This window comes from Bubalus bubalis, chromosome 2 (genome assembly GCF_019923935.1).
Source record: "Bubalus bubalis isolate 160015118507 breed Murrah chromosome 2, NDDB_SH_1, whole genome shotgun sequence".
In the NCBI taxonomy this organism is placed as follows: Eukaryota; Metazoa; Chordata; class Mammalia; order Artiodactyla; family Bovidae; genus Bubalus; species Bubalus bubalis.
This window is the reverse complement of record NC_059158.1, coordinates 71,312,976-71,337,766: the sequence shown is the minus strand read 5'-3', so window position 1 is coordinate 71,337,766 and position 24,791 is coordinate 71,312,976. Positions and strand designations below refer to the sequence as shown.

General features: G+C 42.8%; 1 protein-coding gene across 1 annotated transcript in view; it reads right to left on the bottom strand.

Annotated features, from left to right (window-relative positions):
* PDE11A (phosphodiesterase 11A) overlaps positions 1 to 24,791 on the bottom strand; it is a 420,247-nt gene that overhangs the window by 60,395 nt on the left and 335,061 nt on the right. Inside the window, exons 13-15 of the mRNA XM_025274296.3 lie at positions 19,058 to 19,167; positions 10,017 to 10,107; positions 6,427 to 6,527 (exon numbers count right to left, since the gene is read on the bottom strand). Coding sequence (XP_025130081.3) covers positions 6,427 to 6,527; positions 10,017 to 10,107; positions 19,058 to 19,167 — 302 coding nt within the window. The remainder of the gene's footprint in view (positions 1 to 6,426; positions 6,528 to 10,016; positions 10,108 to 19,057; positions 19,168 to 24,791) is intronic.

Sequence of the window (24,791 nt, the reverse complement as noted above, 5' to 3'; positions counted from 1 at the left end):
CCAACCTCAGTTTCCTCATGTGTATGATGCAGTCAGTAATAGTACCTGCTCTGACAGAATCCCTTTAAGTGCTAAACAGAATAATGTGTATATCAAACTCCCAAGTGAGCACTCGGGGAATTTTAGGTATTGTTTCCACTAACTGTGGAAGATGCGAGGTCCTCTTTGTTAACTTACAAGCAGACAGTCAGTCCAGGACCACTGTGACATCTTGAAGTGTTAATGCTTGTAATTTTGGATCTCTCTCTGTCTGCCCCAACAAGGACTATCTCTTATGGTCCAAATTTCATTAACCTTTCTGGTTGAATGATTGTTTTCTTTATAAGGTACTTAAAATTGTCAATGTTACCAAATTTAAATTATTTAGATTACTTAAAGTTTCATCATCTTTCATACAGACAATCTCCTTTGGCCACCACCTGGACTCTAGGAGATCGGTATGGGTGAAGTACCTGTCCCTCTGTTGCTGACAAGGAAACTAAGGGAAAGAGAGATTAAGTGAGTGACTCTCTCAAAGCTATATGGCTGGTTACCAAAAGGGGATACCTAATTCCTGCTTGAGATGCTGAAATTACTATTTAATTATGAAAGCTGTATTCACTGCAGGGACTCAGAAATAGGCACAGAAATCAATTTCAGAAAACCACTCAGCAGTAACTGGAAAATGTTTTCAGTGAGTTGGAAAATCAGACTGAAGAATTAACCCCCAGACTTAAGGGTGTGAAGCCTAGAAATTCACACTGAGTTTTTTTTGATTTTTGTTTGTTTGTTTTAAACTTGTGAATTCTGCTTTCACCCATCATTTGTAGTATAGAGTCTTGAGCATATCCAAAGCCATTAGAAATTGACTTTACAAGGTTTTGTGGTTGTTTTTAAAGGAATTCTGTATTTCCAGGAATTTTACATTGTTCCCTATTGGCACATGGCAGGATATCCTGCCACTAGGAATGAGTCATAACCCTAAGCCCCTGCACCCAAAGGCCTGGATCTTCTCCCTGCCCACCTAGACCCCTTCTACAGTGACTTGCCCCTTCTTAGGGAAGGAAAGCAGTGAACTTCCTTTCTGGTTGTCCTCAACTGTTTCAAAGCTTTTGAGTTAAGTAGCCAGGACAGACCATGGGGTCGCACAGAGTCGGACACAACTGAGCGACTTCACTTTCCCTTTTCACTTTCATGCATTGGAGAAGGAAATGGCACCCCACTCCAGTGTTCTTGCCTGGAGAATCCCAGGGATGGGGGAGCCTGGTGGGCTGCCGTCTATGGGGTCGCACAGAGTCAGACACGACTGAAGCGACTTAGCAGCAGCCAGGACAGAAGAACCAAGCATAATCCAAACTTCTAGAAAGTGTACAAGGCCATCCCACGGCCCACCTTTCTTCCACCATTTCTGCTCCAGCCAGCACCGTGGCTCCTGTCTCGCTGCCCTGCACCTCCCTTTCTGCCCTGGCGCGGCTTTGACTCCACGTGTGGGATGGGCAATGGCTGTAGGAATCCCCAGCCCTGGGGGATGCGCGTCCTGGAAACACATGGAAGTTTTAACATCCATGGAATAGGATGGAGGCTGGAGGCTGATGGCAATTCTGAGGTGCAGCTTATATAAGATTTTTCAGATAGTCTCTGCAGGATCAAGCTCAACTGACCACAGGGGTGGCCAACAAGTGGACGTGTCTTTACAAGAGCTTCCCTCCTTCCCCATTTCACTGTCTTGGTCCCTGACTCTCATTTCTGATGTTACCTCCAAAACTAGACTATGTGCATGCAAGCTCTTGTCTCTGGCTCTGCTTTGGGAGAGAGGAGGGAACTCATGCTGGTTTTCATATTAGACTGGTTCACGTACACCTGGGAAGGTCAATATTTCCACGTATAATGCATCCCCAACTTAAATGACAAGTACTTGATTCTTCCTTTAGAGAAAGAATACAGTTTGTGGAAAAGCCCCGAAACCAGAGGTAGAGGTTCCAACTTATCCACAAGTTACTTATGTGAGCCAAGCTACACTATTTAACCTACAAACTTAGTACCTGATCTACGAAATAGAGGAGATAAGTTGGATGACATCATTGCTAACAGTCCTTTCAATTCCACAACTGTATCTCTGTGAAATAAAAGTAACTGGGAGACAGTTTGTAGTAACTACTTTCCCCTTCATTAACCCGAGGAGTTGTCTTGCCTAAAAATATGGCAATACTTTAATGCAACTTTAGACAGGCAAGTGAATCAGCCTCCTGAAGGTCTAGATTAGAGAATGAGCAGGTATTCAGAGCCTCAAAACACAATAACACTCACAGAAAGAGAACAAGCCAGCTTCTTTGGAGTCAGCAAACATTAGCAGGGGCTGTAGCATTAAGATAAGAGCAGAGTAATGAGCAAACAAGTGCCACCAACTTCCCTGACTGCATCCCTCAGTGATTCGTCACATCCCTAACAGGCCTTGATGAATGGACTCCTCCTGTTGACATTTTTTCTCCCTTAGAAGTTACTTGGAAACTTGGCTTGGCAAAATGCTTCTCCTTTGAGAAAAATAATGTAAAATCCTGCAAGTGTCAGACATGGGAAATAAAAATATTAAAGATATACAGGTTTCCATAAGCAATCAATACAGGAGTATTAATTCAGAAAAAAAAAAAAAAGGAACATTATGATACTTAAGTCAAAATGAAGACCCCAAAACATGCAAAATAAATAGTCTCTAAAGCAAATGAGGTTGTAGATGCCACCATTTATGAGACATACAAGACATTTACAAGACAGATAAAGCAGGTACTATCATCTCCATTTTACACATGAAGAAAACAGGATCAGGGAGGTAAGTAATTTGATGACACACAGCTATCTAGTGGCAGAGCTGGGATTTGACTTTTAAAATTATTTTTTAAATTAATTAAAATGTATATTTATAACAGTAATACATACACATAATTAACAAATGAAACAACACTAGAAAGCACATAATGAAACAAAGCAGTGTTTTTCATTTTTCTGCTTTACTGTCCTTTGACTGTGTTTCTCAATGCTTTCGTGTGATTCTTAATTTGGCCTTCATGCTTTTAATTTCCAAAAGCTCTTTCTTCTTCTACAGTTGCTCCTATTATTTTTTAAAGCATCCTGTTCTTATTTCACGGAGACAATGTTTTAGCTCTCTAAGGATATTAACAATAGTTTGGAGTTTTTGTTTTCTTCTCCTCCCTGTTTTCTCTGAATTCTGTTTATTTTCTGTTTTGGCCTCTGCTTTTCATATGGGTGTACATGTGTGCTCAGTTGCTAAGTCATGTCCAATTCTTTGTGACACCATGAACTGTAGCCTGCCAGGCTCCTCTGTCCATGGAATTTTCCAGGCAAGAATACTGGAATGGGTTGCCATTTTCTCCTTCAGGGGCTCTTCCCAACCCAGGGATCGAACCCACGCCTCCTACATTGGCAGGCCAATTCTTTACCACTGTGCCACCTCGGAACTGTGCCCTATTTCGTATGGGAGGTTTTCCTAAAATGCTCTGTGGTCCTTGGTGTCTCTGTGTAATAGAATGACATTAAAAGGCTAAGCTGGAGCTGTATGTGCATGTCCCCCACACACAGTGCATGTGCATTATTCAGCGTTTATCTGAAATTCAAATTTAACTTCTTATACTTCCATTTGCTGAATCTGAGGAACCTGGGTATGTGGCTTATGGATTCTGGCCTCTGGCTGACTGGGCTGTGGGCTTGAGTTTTCAATCCATTTTACTTCATCCCCTCTTCTGATTTCTGCGTAAGTCCCATTCCCACCCTGAGCTTTTCTCAGTCCAGAGCACTTTCTTTCATCTCTCCAGAGGATAAACTTCTGGCCTTCTCCAGGGACAGAAGAGAGGGAGTTCTGGCTACATTGGTGGAGAACTTCGTGGGCTCTGAGTGTCCTGAAAACTGACTTTCTAGTAATTTCCTCATCTTAAGCTGTGAGCATCACATTCATTTTTCATGGTGCTTTTTGTCTCTGAGCCCCAGGCGAGGCTCTGCGAGGCCTACAGCTCACTTCTCAGTCGTCCAGCTTTCCGCTCCACTCTGCCAGAACACCTGACCCTCATCAGTGGGCCTTCATTTGCCACAGACATACTGACACCTCTTCTCAACTGTTGGTGTCCTCTCCCCTTCTCCTTGTAGATTCGCGTTTGCTTTTAAATTTATCTGGTGCCATTTAAGTGGTGTTTCAGAAGGGAGAAAACATAGACGCTTGGGCTCAGTACACCAGGTTTAACTAGAATGAGACTTCAGTCCCGACCAGTATCATCCCAAAGCCTCTACTCTTCCCACTCAGCCATGTCATAACCCATTCACCAGGGACCAACGACAAATACCCGTGGCCCAGATTGTCAGGTGTCTACTCCAATCTCTCTCTTGCCTTTCTTTCTTAGTAATAGAACCCCTAGACTTTAGCATGGCACGCAATTACCCAACACAAAGCCTAACCTAGGAATGGCCAATGAAATGTAGGTGGAATCGTTACGTGAAGTTTCCAGAAAATGGTCTTAAGAAATAAATTGCATTACCTTTGGCTTCTTTCTTTTTCGTTCCTTTCTTCTTTCTGAGAGCTGGAAGGTGGACATTGTGCCTAGAACATGGGCAGCTACCTTGGGCTAGGGTGGAAACCAGGTATTGAATGTGGCCGCACAGAGAGATAAAGAAGTCTGGGTCCCCGATGACAATGGAGCTGCTCTACCAACTGCCGGTTGCTTATCTCCAGACTTCTTTGACATGACAAAGAAGTAAGCTAATGTGATTTGGGGTTTCCTGTCCCTTATAATTGAAGCTAACTCTCACTGACGCCATGACAAGCACAGTAAGATCCGAACGGAGTGACATAGGCTTCCTAGAAAAGGTGGCAGGAAATGGTTCAGCCAGATGGGGAAGTGGAGGAAGAGTGATACACTGGAAAGCAAGGGGCACTGCATAAGCTGTTTTCAAAGGGTAACAGGCAGTTGACTAATAAAAAAAGACTAATTTTTTTCTGAAAAACAAAACACAAAGGGTAACATTAGACCAGTCTAGCTGAAGTACAAATCACATAGGAGAGAAGTGAGAGGTAAGAATGCAAAATGGTTGGGGGCAGATTATGGAGGGAGAACCTTGAAACACGAACCAAGGTTAGAGGCTGCTTTGAAGGTGATGAGGCCACTACAGCCTTTTGAGATGGGAGTTGGAGACTTGTCTAGAATGTGAGGGAGGGTTAGAATGAAGAGTTTTGGGGTCTTCTCTATGCCTCTATAGAATTAATGTAGAGTTGAGTCCAGGAGAGTGAGCAGAGAAAGAAGAACTGGAACTCATACATAGAAGCAAGGAGAAGAGAAAACTATAAGAGATCCAGAAAAGGAGAGAGGAAGGCAGGTTCATGCTGGGGAAAAAAAGAGAGTAGACACTGACAATAAGAAGTCAGTAAACCTGCGGATGTCTCAAAGAAGCTAGAAAATACCAGGAATGAGTAAAAGACGTTGAATCTGGGGACAAGAAAGTCTCTGCTGACCTTTGAAAGTACAATGCTAGCAGAATGTGAAGGTGGATGCTGGTCTGCCAAGTGCACCTAGGTGCTAGGAAAATAAAAGCAGTCATGTGCTCCATTTATTTTAAAAGGTAGGAAGTAAAAGAAAGGTAAGGTGAAAGGCAATGCAAGACCATGGGGTCAGGTCAAAGAATTTCTTAAGGAAAAGAAGTTGTTTGGTCTTTAAGGTCAGAGAAAACTGTGCATATCAGTGAAGGAAGAGATGACCAGGCCACCAAAAGCAGTGGTTCCTGATGGAACAGGTTTCACAGGAAATGAGCAGGATGGACTCACCAGCTCAGGTGGAAGCCTGAGCTTTGGGGGAAAGAAGGATGGCTTTTCTGAGAAAGAGAGCTAGAGGAGAGGTGAAGAATGAAGGCTTGGATTTCTTGTCATCCTTTCAGCAACCCAAGTTTTTCATCATTATTAGCATCATCAATGCCATTAGAGATCTAACCACTAATGATAGTCTATAATAGCAATCCTAGGGACTTCCCTGGTGGTCCAGTGGTTAAGACTCGACACTTCCGCTGCAAGGGGCACAGGTTCCATCCCTGATTGGGGAACTGGATTCCACCTAGTTCGTGGAGTGGCCAAAAATAAAATAGCAACCTTGGTCAGTCTTTAAACTAAAAATGCCCATCACTTAGTTTTAGTCAGTAGTCCCAAACAAGGCTCATAAAACAGAAGGAAAAATATGTATCTTGTGATTGTAGTCCTGACTGTCTTGTTTCACAGACACCACACTGATGAGGCTCTTTTAGATGAGGAAAAACAACAGCAACAACAACAACTTTAGCTCGTTTACACATTGATACCAGTGTTAGAATAACAGGCAACCTCCAGTTTGGACCTGAAAGTTAATTACAGGATGAAACTTTTATATCCATTTGTCAAATAGATTCGATGCCAATACGTACTCAAAGTACAGCGTGAGGTCTGTTGCCAGGATTGACTGCTTCAAAAGCTGCATAAGGTCACTGTATTCCTTGGAGGACAAATTAGCAAAGATGTTGTGACCCTGGAACGAGAAAGTAAAAAGCCACAGAAGACAGCATTACATCCAAGCTGGGCAACTACATGTTTTTTCCACTTTTTTTCCAAAAACAGTCTAGAAACAGGATGAAATAATTCTTTAAAAAGCTTAATGACACTCTGTGCAAATACAAACAGATTCCCTGGCAAACAGACCAGAGCCAGAGCCTCAATCATAATCATTGGCGAGGAGGACCTAGTTTTGAAGAGAAAACTGGAAAGTGTTTGAACTCCTCTTACTAAGGCTATGATTGTGCCAACAACTCCATTTCCTGTGGGATCACTGAGCAGAGAAATCAACAACACTTCTGGGAAACTTTCTGACCCCTGAATACATACTAGTCTGGCTAGTAAAGACTTAAGCTGGCATTTTGGAAGTTCTTGCTCTTGCAACAAATGACTCAAGGAAGAGAAGAAGCATTAGACCAGTGGTACACAGGTGGCTCAAGTGGTAAAGAATCCGCCTGCCAATGCGGGAGCCGCAGGAGGCATGGGTTCAACCCCTGGGTTGGGAAGATGCCGGGGAGGAGGAAATGGCAACCCACTCCAGTATTCTTGCCTGGGAAATCCCATGGGCAGAGGAGCCTGGAGGGCTACAGTCCATAGGGCTGCAAAGAGTCGGCCACGACTGAGCATGCAAGCACACAATTGGGGGTGATTTGGACAATGGGCACTTCTGGCAGTGCCTAGAGACACTTTGATTGTCATGCTGATGGACGGGCAGAGGCCAAGGATGCTGCGATGCACCCAACAGCCCCCACAACAAAGACTTACTTGGCCCCAGTGACAATATTGATGAAGTTGAGAAATGGTGTGTTAGGCAAGATGAAGATACATCTGGATGAAGTGTGTGAAATAATTATAGTACAGTAATTGCTGAGTAGCTAGAAAGTGTAAGATATTGCTCTTGGCACAGGAGGACTCTAAAAGAGTGACTTTTGCATAGAACATCCTACAAATACACGTGTATCTCCATTCCTTTGAAAAGCACACTTTTTTCCCATCCAACTTTGTTTTAGCTACACTAGATAGTGTACCTACACTACCATAGTGTTTTTAGTCAAGTGAAAAAGTCTTTCTGTAAAGTGACAGACACTTAACTTAATTTGCTTTGAAAGTCAGGACTTTTCATTTATCAGGTTTTCTTAGTATGAGATACCAACTCACCAACAGGTGGTCTGGAAACTGGACCAGTTTTAAACCGAGTATCAAGAACCAGAAGATGGTGCAAAAGAAAGGCAGTGAAGATTTCCTGGGAACATTTTCCAACGAGAGGTAAATTAATTCTTCTGGGGAACCAGAATATCAATTAGTAAATTTCTACGTACCAGGCACCAGATGATCGCCTGCCCCCTTGAGTTTAATTTATCTCATTAGGTGAACCCATCGCTCCTTAAAGACTAGAGTATAAAGACTAGAGTATATTGGTTCCACCTGGGGCCAGGTCCAATATTAATAATAATTTTCAAACAAACTCTTCTGGACCCTTAATTCAGCCATTAGGAAGAAGAGAAATAACTGAAGGAATGCCACATCATAATTCTACCCAGGTGTCTTTGCCTGGGCCTTGCCCCTGTATCAGTCACAGGCTGGTGGTGTACTGGGGCCTGGGAAAAAATGATTGGGAGCTCTGGAAAAATAGTCACCTAGGTCCAGTCACACATCTAAAATTTCTCAGGGAAAGAAACAGAGCTATTAGGAGCAAGTTACAGTAAACTCTACTGTGAAGACCAGGAGGAGGCTGGTCTGAATCTGACAACGTTGATTATTTTGTGAGAGTGCGTTTTGCTACCTTTAAAGGACATACAGTAACTAACACAGTTTATAGCTGACAATGACAAAGCTAGCCAGATCAGCTTTAATAATTATAAGTTAATTTGTAATCAGTATATGTTTATATGCAAACTGGCCTTCTATGGCACCCTGAAATACTACTTCTATTTCTTGTTTAGGGAGGAGTGGTATTGATGGGGGGCGAAATGTGTAGGAACAAAGATCTAGATCAACTGTCTTCAAGCCATCTAACTTCCCTATGCCTCTGCATCATTTGGAAAGTGGGGTGGTAATGACATCTGCATTTCTGCCTTTCTGATGGGCAGTACGGGGATGGCGAGGGGTGGGGCATCAATGCAAAGTCTGAACACACCAGTGCTTGTTTCCATTACTGCTATTCTGCATTCCTCATAAAGAACCCTGGCACAAAGGGCAGCTCATGAATTTTGCTTGTATGAAGACAAATTCTGAGTTAGCTGGGCTCTGTGACACAAGCAAATGACCTTCTCAGAAAACTTGACCTCCTGTTTATAATCAGTTATTACAAAGGTGTGAATGTCTGGCCTCAGGGGTGTAAGCCCATCATATTACCAGCATAGAAAAGATAGTCTGATCCCAAGTTCCTCCCGTTCCTATTCCCCTCTGCACACATCTAAAACATGGCTTTCACAGAAGAATTCCAGAGCCACGGATGCTGGGACACTGGTTTCTGTCAGAGTTACTGAGAGCCTAACCCTGATGTTTCATTCTCAACTGAAAATCCATCTCCCCCAACGGGTCTGCCTTCTGCAGCTGCAGGCAGGTTCCGGAGTGCTGACTCTCCTTTATGGGGTCGAAGAAGGCTTTCGTGATATTGCAAAAGACACGCTTTCTCAAGATAGGCTGGAGGAAAAAAACCTCCATATTTAATGATGCTATTCCAGGGAAGCAGGGCCTTAATGATGATAATAATAATAATTAATGGCACAGCTAGAGAACTGACAAATAATGGGGAACAGATGATCCCTTCCTGGCCTCAAAAAGAAAAAAAAAGGTCTGTACGCCTGCAGAAAATTAAACAGATCCTTTCTTGGCAATTTCAAATTCAGATGCCTCAGCTAGAGTCAGTTAGCGGTTTTACTTTTTCTCTGTGGAGAGCTAAAAGTACAAAAGACCTACCACTTCTAGCGCTGGCAATGCCATACGAAGCAAAAGAAGGCATATGGCCCCCAGCTTGGGTCTCAAGTTTAGTTGCAGTTCTCACGTTCAAATTGTCCCACCAGCAATTTTAAGTTCTTTTATCTTTTTTTATAGGTTTCTCAATTATGTAAATAAAGTGTAACTTTCTCACCCCATTTCTGATTCCATCATCTTTTCAAATGGGTTTCGCAAAATGGAAATGTTGGGTCACTGACTTCTGGGGTCTGTTACTGGGCTCCTGTACCCTGGAGAAATGTAAAGCCATGTTCTGGTGACAAGCAGTGGGCAGTCTGCTCTAAATGAATCTGAAAAGCCCCCTAACCAACAATAAAAACCCAAATGAATTAGCTCGGGAAGAAACTGAACAAGGTCCTTGGTCAGGCATCTGAAAGAATTTCTTAAAAGCCACAAAGAAGTCCAATAGATCTGATTCTCTGTATTTCTTCTTGCAAAGAAAGAGAAGTAGGAAGCATAGTTTCACTGGTTTTCTTTCAAGGAGAGAAGCAGAATGGTGGGTTTTTACCTCGCTCTGAAGGATCATCACTGCATGGTTGAAATGGTGATGCTCTAAGGTGGCAGAGGTTCCATAGAGTTGGGCCAGGGCAGAGCCACTCCTGAAAGAGGACAGACACGTGAGTGACCACGGCCCTTCCACATCAACGACCTCCCCCACACTGGCTCTTTGGATCACACTGCTTCTCCTGTTTTTACAAAGGACCATGAGCAGATACATTCTCAGGTAACCACTTGTGGGGTTCACAAATCTATAAAGTAAACCTTTTGGGAACCTGCTGTGTGTTAGGCTAGACACAGTGGGTGATACCACCATGAAAAAGACATAGTCCACGCTGCCAAGAAATGTACAAACCAGTAGGGAGATAAGATGTGGTCCTAAGGGAAAAGAATGGACAGACCACACAATATAAATGCCGTAGGAAGTGTTTCAGTTCAGTCAAAGAGCTCTCAGTGTTCTGAGGACAAGAGACATGATTCCTGGCTCTGGGGGTCAGGGTAGGCTTCATGAGCTAAACCTGATAAAGTTTCTGAGTATCCAGGATGAATGTCATATACTTAATGTATTTGCTATTCCACGGGAAAGACCTTGTGAATACTATGTAGAACCCATTTAATCTACTTTACATGTAAGGTTGACAAACTTCAACCACGGTTTTCCAACCTATGGTCACACTGTGATAACTCAGTGTCCAACTCCAGAAAGTTCCCTGGACTTGGAGTCAGAATTCAGCTCTCAGCAACAGCTTTGGGTCATTACTTGGTTGTTTGAGAATCAGTTTCTTTGTCTCTAAAATTATGATAATACTCTCTACCTTACCTGCTATTCATGAGACTACAATAAAATATTTCTAAGTGCTCATCATAGTACCAAGCATGTAAGTAGGTTGTAGTCTATACTACTTAAAACACATAGATATTTCCATTTAAAACAAATAAAATGTTAATTAATACTTGAAAGGATTCTTTTGAATTATCTGTAAGTTTTAATCAGGCGGTATTATTTCTTTCAATCTTGCCCTAACCTATATCATTTAATAAGTGACAATTTGTGAGGCTAATCTTAGCAGTACGTGATTAATATTTAATGTTAGTTACTATTTTTCTAACATATGGTTCATTTTTATGAAAACGCATTTTTCAAAATGCACACTGTATTGTGCCTTAGTTGTATTTGTCATGGCTTTTGAAAATCTAGGATGAAATCTAGGATGAAAATCCAAATGCCTGGATGGATTTAAAATGCCTGGATGGAGTAGGTGTTTAAAAAATATTAGCCACTTGGCTAATAAAGTTGTAGTGATATGTCTAGAGATTATAGTTCAAACTGAAGGTTGATAGTAATGTGTGTTAACATATTTTAAAATAATATTATTAATAATAATAGCTCTATGAGTAAGTACCTATCATGCACTAGGCAATATGTTAACACCTCAACATATTAATTCATCTGTTACTGACAACAACCATGAAACAGTTATTATTTTCTCATTTTACAGATAAGAAAACCAAGGCTCAGAGAAGGTATGTTACTTTTCCAAGGTCACAGAGCGAGTAAGTACCAGTTCTAGATTGGCACCCAAATTCTGAAGTTTTCCTGATTACATAATGAGAAAGAGAATTTTAACTTCCATATTTCTTGTATTCTAGTCTCCATTTTTGTCAAGCTGGTTGTCATCAAACCTTCTTTGAGAGAAGGTTTCAAAATTTGATTCAGAAGTCTCCTGTTATAGCTGCTAACTACAGACTCAGATTCCTGCGATTGGTTTCTATCAACCAGCCACATGCCCCAGTTATTGGTGTGAATCCTAAGAGAATCATTGGTGTAAAAGTGGGGTCGAGATGTAAAATAGCATCTCCTCCTTTATCACGTTGGTTTAGCAGACCTCACAAAGTTAAATCAGCTAGACGATCACAAATCGCTAACTATTTCCTTTTTTCAGGATGAGTAGGAAGTTTGTGTCCTTTACCCAGAATAACTGGTGGCTCCTCTGCTGCCCTCTGCTCTCCCCACATCCATGTGGCCTCTGAACTGTTATGTTTCATCAGGAGGACTCAGAGTGCTTGTGCAAATGCATCTGAAGGTCCACGGGTTAAGAGTCTTCATCCTTACAAAGGAACATCCTCTTTGTTCCTTTTAGTAATTCCATCTTACATGTTCCACACACTCACACAATACTGAGCTAATTACAGGTATGCAGATTTTGCAACAGAAGCAGACTAATGATGCATTCATTCCTTCACCTAACAAGGACTGAAGACTGTTATGATGCAAGGCTGTGAGTGTGTGGGGTATGGAGATAAAGAATGGCTCTTACCCTCAGGAAGCTCTCAGTCCCTATAACTGCACAGGAGACTTTCTCTGTCCACACTTTCATTAACAATGCTCACCTTTCTGCAAGCAAGGTGCCATCTTAGTATTCACAGAATGGACCATGATACTAACTCTACTTTGAGTTTTCTTTAGAATAAAATCATTTAAACAAGAATGCTTCCATTTCCATATGGTTGCTTCAATTACACTGTTAGGTTTGGTCTCTGTCAGATTTTCTGAGACTACAGGACACCCTGGTGCTCGCTCTCTCAGGCCGAGGCTCACTGAGAATGCTGCCTGCACCTGCCATTACCCACACACATGTTATGAATCTCCTAGCACTGCAAGAGTGAAGTCCATGGTCAGAAAACTTGATAAAAGTGGCAAATCATTGAACTGTTAGGATAAACTTTATCAGAAAGTATTAGACAGAATACGAGTTGTTTGGGATGTAAAATGGCACTATGGGCAGAAGGAAAAAGGGTCTCAGAGTTAAATACATTTGGGAAATGCTGGGTTTAAGAAGTTAAACTGTTTAGATACTGTAGGATTTATCTGTGGCATCAGTGTGTGAACATATGTACTGTGATTCTGCAGGAAAGGAACATAACTATGCAGTATTAACCAAACTTACTTGATCATTAAACCATTTTTTACAAGACGACATGCGTTTCATGTAATGTACTCTGTGTAAAGGGCATACTGACACTTTTTCATGTAAAATGTGGAAAAAACCCTCCAATCAATCACATATGGAAAAAAAAAATGACTTTAATACCGCACCTCGTTTTAATTGTCTGTGGTAAGTATATCCATCATATCAGTGGCTCTGGGGCACACAGACTATAATTGTAAAAATATTACACATACATGGAGGGTGTGTGGAGACATGCGGAGAGGAGAGGAGAGGAGAGCAGAGGAGACTCCGGATCCTTTACACACAGGGAGATTTATACCTGTGATTATTTATGATGCTCATTATTGATTAGGTCATCCTAACATACTAAAGTTTTTCATTTGGAGGCAGGCAGCACACTGAGGAGAAGCTTATATAAAAGGAAAGTCAATGTGAAAAGGGCTCTCCCCACCCAGGCATTCAGCACTTTGCACAGGCACCAAAAGTAAGCGTGCAAAAGGAAATTTCATAACTATGAGCTATGGACCCTCATAACTTCCCTGGACATGCATATTCTTTGAAAGAGAGACTTAATGGAAGTGTGCTGCCATGGCTTACAGGAAACTTTCAGAAGGAAAACTACCAAAAGTAATTAGGAAATTGAGAATTGTTGGGAGGTGGGGAGGAATGGGATTAGGCTGTCACGGCAGATTAATGTGCCCCTGTATTTCACTTCTGGGACCTGGCCGAAAGCGACAAGATGGGTTTTCATTCCCAAGAAATGAGTATAAGAGATTATGCTAGAAATGAATAGGGGAAGTCTCCTAGGAGAATATACTACAAAGCTGCTTGGTACTGATATTTAATCATCAGGGGCAGCTGTAATAGGGAGGGCAATGAGTGGGAAACACTGTCCCTGGAGAAAATAGGAGCGAGGTGTTAACAGCAGTCTCAAAGCGCCATGGGATCGCTGCCCTCTCCACCTATTGATCATGCACTGCACGCACTCCAATACTTTAAAATTAAGAATAAAATATGAAAATGCGAAGGTTCACTTATCAGAAAGGCTAAGAGAATAAATCACACTGTGCTGTGACTAAAATCACAACTTTTTATTGTAGAGGCATTTTGCATTTTATATAGTAATCTGTCCCTTGCTAAATGTCTCCTGTTTCTTTATAGCCTTATATATGAAAAAAAGAAAAGGTAGCATATGCTTTGTCACATAATAATTGGTGCATTTAAATCCCATTTCCAAATCACTTAAAAGGCTGGCATTAGAAGGTGAATACTTTAAGGAAAGGGACTATTTGTTACACTTCTTTATTTCTCCCACAACGCCTCGCGCAGTGTCTCGAATCTAGAAAGCACTCCATTGATGGGGAATAAGTAAGGAAATAAGGATATAGGTTTCTTCTGAGGGATTTTCCTAAACAATGGCAAACTTGCTGAGTAAATCTTATCCTAATCAGTAAAATGGTAGTTCCTTCACCATGATGTCAAAGGGTCTCTTTTCAGCATTTATTGAGGAAAACTTTAACTGAGGTGGAGAAGTGGTGGCATCTGTATTCTAAGCTCACGTGAGACTCTGTGAGGGAGGGGCAGGGCTGATGGACATCCCATGGGCTGGAAAACTGCATAAAAGGCCAACCATTGTGAGGAAACAGCTCAGACCATCTTGGAATGCATAGTTTTGATCATGCGGTGTAAGGATGCAAAAAATTTTTTTGAATTCTAATACCAGAGATATCATAGCTATCCCATATGTATGAAAACTGTTCAGTATTACCCAAATCACTTGAGATTTGGGGACCTCAGTTTCCAATTTTTAAAAATTAAGGCATATGAAAAAAATTTTGAAAATTAAGGAATATGACTACCGAGATCTAGTTGAGTTCTACAATTTTTACAGCTCCACGTCTTGATTTTCTGGATGTCAAAATGCATCCTAGTTTTCCAGAGCTCACATATATCACAAGCCAGCCAATAAACTGGAAGTACAAAAGCCTAAAATAAATACCACAAAGTCATGAAAGAGGGTGGGATAAAGTGGTTAAAAAACAGCCTTGGAGTCAGATAGCCCAGGTCCAAACACTACTTTGCCACCTTCTGGATGGGTGAATTTGGGCAAGTCACTTACTTTCCTGAGGCCCAGTTCCCTCTGTAAGATGGAGACAAAAATATCTAGCTACAGGGATATTAGTTGAGCACTTGAGATAGTAAACAACAAATAACTGCAATTCTTCTCATTGTCTCAGGGACCACTCACAGCAAAGAATGGAAATGAATTAGAACCACTTTCACTAAAAAAAAAAAAAATGTTGATTAAATGCAGCTAGGACCTCTGAGCAAGCCCCATTGTCACACACGGCTGGATTTCCTGGAAGTAGGAGCAGACACGGAAAACCAGGGATCTCTGTCTTCCTCTAGAATTGTACAGTATCTTCTCTGCTCCTCTCTGAATACTGACTTTCTTCTCTCGGCAGATTTGCTCTCTTGCTTCTCTTATCCACTCGGGATTTGTTCATCAGCGGTCTCCCCAAATGCAGCCTCAGTGTCCAGGTCTACATGGTCCTGCAGCTTGGACCTCAACACCTAACTGAGTCGATATCATGGTAATCCAGGACCAGACTCCTGGGAGATAAGATATGATTAGCTGGGTTTGGATTCGGTGTGTAGTCTTGGTCCAATGAGGTCAACTAACAAGAAAGCCTGGCTCTCTTGGTGTGATATGCAGGCTTTCGCCAGGATGGGGGCTTTTGTTATTTAAGTACATACATTGCACACTTGACTCTTTTTAAAAGAACCTACAAGGTGCTCACTATTGCTTTATAGACACAATTCTTTATGTGTGAGTGGCAGAATGGTAGGGTGCTCCAGGAAGACACAGTGACGATGATGCCATTGGCCTGAGAGAGGGGTATCCTAAAATACTCATAATAACAAAACGCAGGCCAGGAACTCAAACATAAGGAACCGTCAGACCCTATAATCAAAGTGTGTATACAGTTTACACCTCAGCAGGCCCCAGGGACGCTATTGTCATTAGTACAACGTCAAACCAATGTATGTAAAAACCGTGTTTTATAATAATCCGTAAAAGATTGCACTTGTGTAAGAAGTCAGGAAACTTTGCTGAAAAGCAATATTAAAATAGTTAAAACTTCATGCATTCATGCATTTATCATTCATTCACTCAGCAAACATTCCTTGTGGGTTTACCATGCTCTTGGTGCTTGTACACATCATAGGTACTGAAGAAGAAGGGGAGACACACCCATTAATCAGCAACTAAAGTGGTGGGAGATGTGCAATTCTAAAGCATAGCCAGGGCATGATATAGACACAGAAGACTGATGCAGTGAAGGTCATCAGGCATAGAATCTGGGGGGTGGGGGTGGAGCTTTCAGAGGAGGCTGGGGGAAAGAAGAGGAAGGGCATTCTGGGCTGCAGAAACAGCAGACCAGGAGCAAAGGAAAGGGAACTAGCTGGACCCCATCGAGCACTTTAAGTAGCCCCTTGTGTCTGAACCTGGATGCATAGGTCGGGGCAGGGTGGCAGGTGTGAGCGCTGCGCTGGAGAAATGGGCAAGAGCCTGACTGAAAGGGGCATTTGGGGCTAAACTAAGGAATTTGAACATTATCCTGAGAGTCACAAGAGGCCAGTGAGCGTCTTTTAAGTAGGGGAGCAATCCGATGAGATTTGTGAATTAAAAAGAGTATTTTGGAGCGCCAAGGTGGGGAAGACTGGAGGAGGAGAGTTGGGCTGTTGGTTGTAGGAATCCTGGAAGGATGCAGATAAGCAGTGGTTACTATAAGAATGCAGAGATGTCAACTCTGAGGGAATCTGAGTGGCTTGTGGACTTCTGGTGGTGCCATTCATGGGGATGGAGAATAAGAGGAAAAGGATTGGTGTAGAGAGAAAGACTGGGGTTGTGGTGACGATGGGACTTCAGATGGAAGGAGCTCCTCAAGCAGCTGGAAGAAGTGTTTAGAGATTAGCCGAAAATTATGGTCCATAGGTATGGGTTTGGGGCCGATCAGCAGATGGTCCACCATGAAAGGTAAAGCAGAGCAGAAGAAGAACAGAGAACGTGTGCAGTGAAGGCTGGGGCAGAAGGAGCAAGCTGAGAAGAAAGGCTATAAAGGTGGATGAAGGTGTCTCTCTCCCAGACAAAGGAAGAAAGAGAGCTCTTTGGAGGAGAGCATCACAAACAGTGTCATGGCAAGAAGGATCAAGAAAGAAGGACTGGAAGAGTGTCCTATGGCTTGGGAAAAGGGGTCATTGGTGGCATTACTGAGGGCTGCTCCCCTGGTGGGCAGACCTGGAAGCTGTGTGGGAGGGAAGTGAAGACAAGGAACAGACAAGTTTCCGAGAAGACTGGCTGGAAAGGAAAGAAGAGAAATGGAGCAGAAGCTCGAGGGAGAAGCAGGGATGGAAGTGAGTTTTTCAAGATGGGGAGAATTGTTCATATTAATAGGATGGGAGATACAGGGCGGAGAGAGGAAGATGGATGGAGCAAGGTCCTGGAGGAGGGAGGGAGGAAGGGACCCAATGCTGAGGTGGAAGGATTAGCCTCAGACACGAGGAGGGACAGCCTTTTCACAGAGATAGGAGGGAAGGAGGAAAGGATGGGGCCAGACAGATAAGTTCTTTCGTGGCAGGGGAGGAAATTGAGGGAGTTCTCGATTGATGGCCTCAATTTTCTCAGTGAAGGGGAGGCAAGGTGATCTGCTGAGTGGCATGGGGGGAGGTGGTAGAACAGACGGTGGTTTAGGAGGAGGAACATTTGGTTTCTATAACTGCTGATCAGAATGGGGGACGGAGCTGGCTAGGGGCCCAAAGAGGCTGGTGGGGAGTGCTGAGCCCCTAGCCGAGTTGGGAGAATACCTATGCCTCAGGCTCACAGCTATGACACTTTCTCCCAAAGCCTTTAAAAGCCTGGACAGAAGAGCAAGAAGCTGAATTGTTAGATTGAGCCAGAGCTGAGTTTTTGCAGAGTGACTGTCACAGAAAGGTAAGAGGGTCTGGAAATTACAGGACACGGAAAAGAGCAGGTTGAAGTGATGGGCTTCTGCATTCAGGATGGATAGAGGTCACAAAGTCGATACTCACCTGCTAGATCAGGAGCAAATCAAAGGGCCCAGGGCTCCAAGGCCTTAGTATGTAGGTGTTACAGGGGAAAAAACAAGTGGTGAGCTGAAAGGTCCCTGTTGACACATCGTGGGCCACTGGGGTAGAGGAAGACCGGCTGCAGGGGCTTGGAAATTGGTCACCTGAAAGCTAATCTTACCTCTTCATTGAAGATTCCTTAGTCTCTCCATCCCCAAACGTTTTTCCCTCGAGCCTCTGAAGTCCCATATCATGTTGTTTGCAGACAGGCAGTAAAAAGCACGTTAAACTGGAACCTGAATACGAGAGCCAGGACACCTGGGTTTGGGTCTTATTTCCAGCACCCGTAAGTTCTGCGGCCTTGGCGCCAGGGTGAGCCGCCAAGCTCCTGGACCTGTCCTGCTTGCTCGGGGACAGACAGGTGTCCACGCACAGTGTGCACCTCCACAGCCCCTGTGCTGGTGGAGCTGCTTGGCTCGTTCCCACCTTTCTGTGGGATGAGGCTTGGCAGGAACAGAGACCCTCTTCCTCCTCCAATGTCACTCCATCTCACTGAAGTTTATACAATACCCGACATCAAAAGAACCTGGAAGAAATTCTACTGGGGAAGGAGGAGATTTTTTGTTTCATAAAATTTCCACTTTTATTTTAATAGTCTCAAAACCAGACTTCCAGGGTAGCAAATCCAAGAAACCTATGATCCCATGAAGGCAAACATTCTGGGAGGAAGAAAAAAAAAATAGGCCCTTTAAAAATCTGAGCTTTGTTATCCGACTGAGGTCAACAGAGACAGACCAAATCAACAAGCATGACATGAAGGGCAAATTTGCAATTAAAAGAGGAATAAGGAATTATAAAGATGGATGAGCCCCGTGACACCCGCGCCCAGGCCTGCGTGGCCTTGGCCTCAGACGCCAGAAATTAATGCTTTACTCTTTAGCGCGCGCGTCACCTTTGGCTCTGAACAGAAAGGCAAATGCATTAAAATAACAACAATTAGAACACTTACTTAGCTTGGAAGGCATTGTTGGTTCCCCTGTGGTCGAGGTCATGACACAGGCATCCCACAATCACCGCTAAAATTTCCACCTCGGTCAGAATCTCTTGAAACCCGGCGGTCTGGGAAGATGGGAAAATGGCCACAGTCACTGCTCGGGGCAGGGAGGAAGGCCGAGCTCGTCTGCTGAGCCGCCATCAGCTCTGTTGTCATACCCATATCATTTAAGGGAATGATTAACTGCCACCCCTTCGACTAGTGAGTTGGGTGGTCGGTTGCACAGCCCAGGGTCCCCGCGGTGATGAATTAGCCGGCACGGTGGCCCGCCCTGGCTGGCACACCAGGACAAGAGTTCAGACTATTTTGTTCCCTTTTTAGAGAAGCTGTGCTGTCTAGATACAGTGACAGTCTGGCAAAGGCCTGGAGCAAAATGTGTTTTGTGATTAGACATTTCAAAATGATGAGCATCTAGGGGTAGGGAGAGAGAGGGGGCTGTGAGTTTAGAACTGAGTGATGTAGCCACCAGATGCCATTTAAATGCAAGTAGGCAAGAGAAAATGCCTTAAAAAATATGTGTGTGTGTATCTATTAGAAAAAGCAACTTAGAACTACTCAAATTGTTACATGATAATATTCTAGAAGTCATAAATACCTTAATTCACATTAGCTTGGAGGACAGGTGAAATTTCAGATAAGCAGTGACTGTCTTGAAAACTAGAATTGGGCAGGGGATTAGGTGATCCAGACGTCGGATCAGGTGGAGGATCCATTACATGCAGCTCCTTAGATCCTCGGACAGCTTGCTTGGGAAATGCATAGGTGTGGTGTGCTATCTCTGGTGAGCAGGGTGATGTAATTACACAACCAAGAGCAGCAGTGCTTCTCTGATTCCTGCTGGACTTCCGTTAGTTTAGAAGAGAGAGTGAACTTGCAGAAATGCAGGGCTCTGCATTTGCTTGATCTAAGGCCTTTCTGCCTCCTCCCCCTTAACTTGTAAGCCTCCCTGCTCAGTATTTATTAAAATCTTTATCAGAGGGCAGGAGAAGGGGAAGGGTAGAGTTCAAACTGCTTCCCTTTTCATGCGCGTTTTTTCTCCACATCTAGAATCACTAGCTAATATCTGTAAGACAGTTCTCTTACAGCAATGAACACTTTGTTCTTTAGTTAATTATGTTTTTGTTGTAGAAATAACTGAATAATAAAGTTTCTGTGTTGACAACTTTATTTTAAAAGATTTATACATTAGAAATACATATAATTTCAGCTGCATAGCAAATAGGAATGTTTATAAACTATCTGGGCAGGATAAAGTAGTCCATATCTAAGCTGTGTGTGTCCTTCATTTCAAAATTTAGAGCTGGCTGTTGGTTTTACATTAATTTTATTTTATTGAAAGCATTACTTGCAGTAGTTTTTAAAAATTCAGTTGTAGTTAGAAACTTAGAACCAAAACCAATAGTCCCTCATCCTTGCCCTATCCTGATTCCCAAAGGCAAGCACTTTCCATTTTCTTTTTTTGTCTAATTTGGTAGGCATTTTCCCCCATATTACTGTATAGTAGGTGCACTTCATTAGCCCTTGGTTATTCAGGGGTTTCCCATGTGACTATAGTCCTTCCTGTGTGCCAGACACTGTCCTAAGAGAACCACAACCATTTAACATACTTCTACCTCTTTGGCTACAAAGAATGTGATTAATATCATTTCAGTATTGACCATTTGGTGATGTCTGTGTGTAAAGTCATCTCTTGTGTTATTGCTGTGACTAGTGCATTCTTTTGGCAGAATTCAGTTAATCTTTGCCCTGCTTCATTTGTTCTCCAAGGCCAAATTTGCCTGTTACTCCAGGTATATCTTGACTTCCTACTTTTGCATAAACAAAGAAAAGCAGAGACATTACTCTGCCAACAAAGGTCCATATAGTCAAGGCTATAGTCCTTCCAGTGGTCACATACGGTTGTGAGAGCTGGACCGTAAAGAAGGCAGAATGCCAAAGAATTGATGCCTTCGAACTGTGGTGCTGAAGACTCCTGAAAGTACCTTGGACAGCAAGATTAAACTAGTCAATCTTAAGGGAGATCAAAACCCTGAATATTCACCGGAAGGACTGACGCTGAAGCTCCAGTATTTTGGTCATCTGATGTGAACAGACGACTCATTGAAAAACTCCCTGATGCTGGGAAAGATTGAGGGCAGGAGAAGAGGGTGTCAGAGGATGAGATGGCTGGATGGCATCACCTATGCAATGAACATGAACTTGTGCAAACTCCGGGAGACAGTGAGGGACAGGGAGGCCTGGCGTGCTGCAGTCCATGGGGTCTCAAAGAGTCGGATATGACTGGGTGACTGAACAACAACTTACTTCTCATAACAGGTAAGAACTATTATTATCTGCCAGTTAAGGTGAGGAAACTGAAGCACAAAGAAACTTAAGTGCCCTGGGTCTCAGAAAGTGCCTACCTGATGATCAATCTGTAAATATTATTCACTCAGTATCCAATGATTATATCCTTTGTTATGTGGATGTTTAGCTTCCTGGAGTTAAGATTGCTTTTAACATCTAAGTCAACTTACATCCTACACAACTCTCTGAACAGTCACACCTTTGACAGGTCCCCTCCTGTCCTGGGGTTCCCTGCTTTGCCCAGTGCTGACATTTGGCCTGGATTCTCCTGTCTGCTGCCAACATCCCCCTCCTAGGGTTGGTTTCCTGTCTCCTGCATCCCACATCTCTCTCTTTCCTCGTTTTCTCTCTCAGTTTGCGGGAACACATCTGCCAGTAGCTTCATAAGAAAGGATGTTAATACTTCTTTAACATTGAGAAAGTTGATTTTTTTTTTTTGAGGCTTTGCACAACTGAAATGTCTTTAATCTATTGTCCTACTTAATTATTGGCTTGCCTAACAATTCTAGGTTGCAACATTTTCATTCAGAATTTTGAAGGACTGCTCTATTCTTTCCTAACTTCCAAAGTTGCCTTAGCAAAGCATAAATCATTCTTGTTCCTAATCCTTTGAATGATACTTATTTTCTCTCTTTTAGAATCTTCTCTATATGCCTGGGGTTTGCCAATTTCACAAAAATCTTCTTTGGTTTGGGACTTTTCCTCATCATTGCTTGGTAAACCTTTTCAATGTTAAGGCTCATTTTCTTCAGTACAATATTCTTGTCATTTTTTTTCCCCTTAATAATTTTGACTTCATTATTTCTTCTGTCCTATTTGAATGGTACTCCAATTGGTTTGACATTGGACTTCTTATATTCATTTCCTTATTTTCCATTTCTTCTTTCCCATTGCTCATGTTGACTTTTCTCCTCTTACTTTCCAGGAGTAATAATCTTTTAAATTTACTAGCATTTTCCTGTCTGCTGCTCCTTTTCTGACAGCACACTATTCTTCTTACATGGATGCATTATGGTCTCTTCTCTTTTGAAGATATTGATTATAATTGCTTTGAAATTTGTTCCCTAAATTGCCTATTTCTTCTGAACTCCTTATCTCTTTGTTTGGTGGTTTCCTCAAATGCCTGATATCCTTGGTCGTCCACTTACGCATGGGAGTCCATATTCACCACACACCTATGCAAGGAGATGGTGTCTACACATGGCTGATCTCCTCACTGCTGAGCACACGGCCAGGTGGTCCTGCCGTGGACCCCCACACACCAGTGTAGACACTCTGAACACTTCCTCTGGATTTTCCAATCTCTTGCTTGGAAGGAGCATAAATACAGGTGTTGGAATTCTGAGAAAAGGGTATGTAGCTTCTCACCCTTGTGATGGAGACTTTCACTTCATTCTCTTACTTTCAAGGTGCGTCTCACCTAACTTTTCCTTTACTGGTGTCTGCAAGTCTGGGGCTCAGTTTCTCTGGCAAATACTCTGGCTTCCTGCATAGACAAAGGGAAGAGGAGTTCTTGGACTACAGGGAGAGGGGATGGAAATTTGGGGGCTCAGTGTTTTCCTTGTCCCTCATTTCCATCCACCCCATTTCTGTGGTATCTGATCCTTCCAGTTCCTGAGCTTTGACAGCTTCTAGGAGAGTACCTGGTTCTCACGTGTACCCCTTCCTCTACTCTCTTATCCTGAAGTCATTTGTGTTGGACCTTCCTTTTCTTTGTTAATCTACAAGCCATCCTCCCTCCATGAAAACAGTGGAATTTGTGTCCATTTCTTACTCTCCTTGTTATTTTGGGGGTGTTTTTTGAAAGGAGAAAGGGATGCAAGTGTCTTCCTCTGTCATCTTGAAACTGTAAGACAGTTTCATTGGGTTTGGATCTTGCTAATATGAAGCAAATCCTGAAAGTCTATCAAGCATGCAATAATTATACACTGTATTCTGGAAATCAGTGCTGTAAACACAATGAAGATGCACTGAAATTTAGAGAGATTGTTGCCTGTGAAAATGCTGCTGTTTAGAATGAGCTGATGAATTGGAACAGTAAGAATAGAGATGGGATAATGTCAACATAAGATAATTCAACTAGAAATTTAATTAGAAGATAAAATCGAATGCTATGTAATAGACTCAAGTTCAAAATCCGGAATCATTTTTAAGCCATCAGTTATCACCCATTGTATACTATGTTGGAATATACTTTGAGGTCTTACACAGCCGACTACCCCGCCCCTTTTTTGGAAATCCAGATTCTAGCTCTTAGACTGTATCACGGATATTTTTGAGAATTTAATAAAAGCCATGGACCTTCTTCCCAGAAATTATTCTATACCTTCATGGTGTTCCAAGGCCAAGGAGCCCACCTCTAGATCCTCCCAATAAAGAATCCCTGACGTACAGCACAGTCACACGAAGCGCATTTACCTCTCTTGGCTGTGACACCTGAGTTACTGAAGCAGCACCTATCTCTTGACTGTGATTGAAAGCTGCCCGGTAAATGGTTTCTGAGGGTCGTCAGGCCTGAGATGTGTCCACCTGCCACTGAGCATCCATCTGCCCCCCCCCATCCATCTTCTTTCTAGTCCTATCCATTCTGACCTACACTTGACACACACTGGGGAGAAAACATCAGCTGCCTGCTGCAGACAATATACTTTCAAAAGAGAACACAGTGGCAGCAGGAAGTACATTCTGATGTGTTTCTCCTATGCTTAATTCTATTTTTATTTTCAAATAAAATGATACGTTTGCTGCTACTGATCCAGTAACTAACTACCCATTATCCAATAATGGGTTTTGTTGACCATTATTTTACTCTACCCTCTCACCTGTATTCCCTCATGGCCCATATCAGAAATGTAAAGCAGGGAATATCATAGATCTAAGTAAAAAGATAACCAAGGCATACAGAGCTAGCTTCCACGTCACCCTCTCCAGAAAAGCCCGTCACGACCCTCTGAGCAGGTCTCCTGTAACAGTCCTCTGTTGGGTTGGACGTATGCTGGGATAACCCTGCCCCCAACCACTAGAGCATATAATCACTGGAACTCCAAAGGACCCAAACAGTAAGACTGAGTTGAAGTGTTTCTTAAACTAGCCAGTGATTTCCTACCATTCAGTCAACATAAAATTCAAACCAGTGAGGACATGCCACCATAGCAAAGCTGATCCTGTGTGGTCGTCAGAGGAACATGATGGCCAGAGAAAAATTGACGGTTGCTTTTTGACTCTGTGGGGCTTTGCGGGTGGCTCAGTGGTAAAGAATCTGCCTGCAATGCAGGAGACCCGGGTTCGATCCTTGGGTCAGGAAGACCCCCCTGGAGAAGGGAGTGACAACCCACTCCAGTAT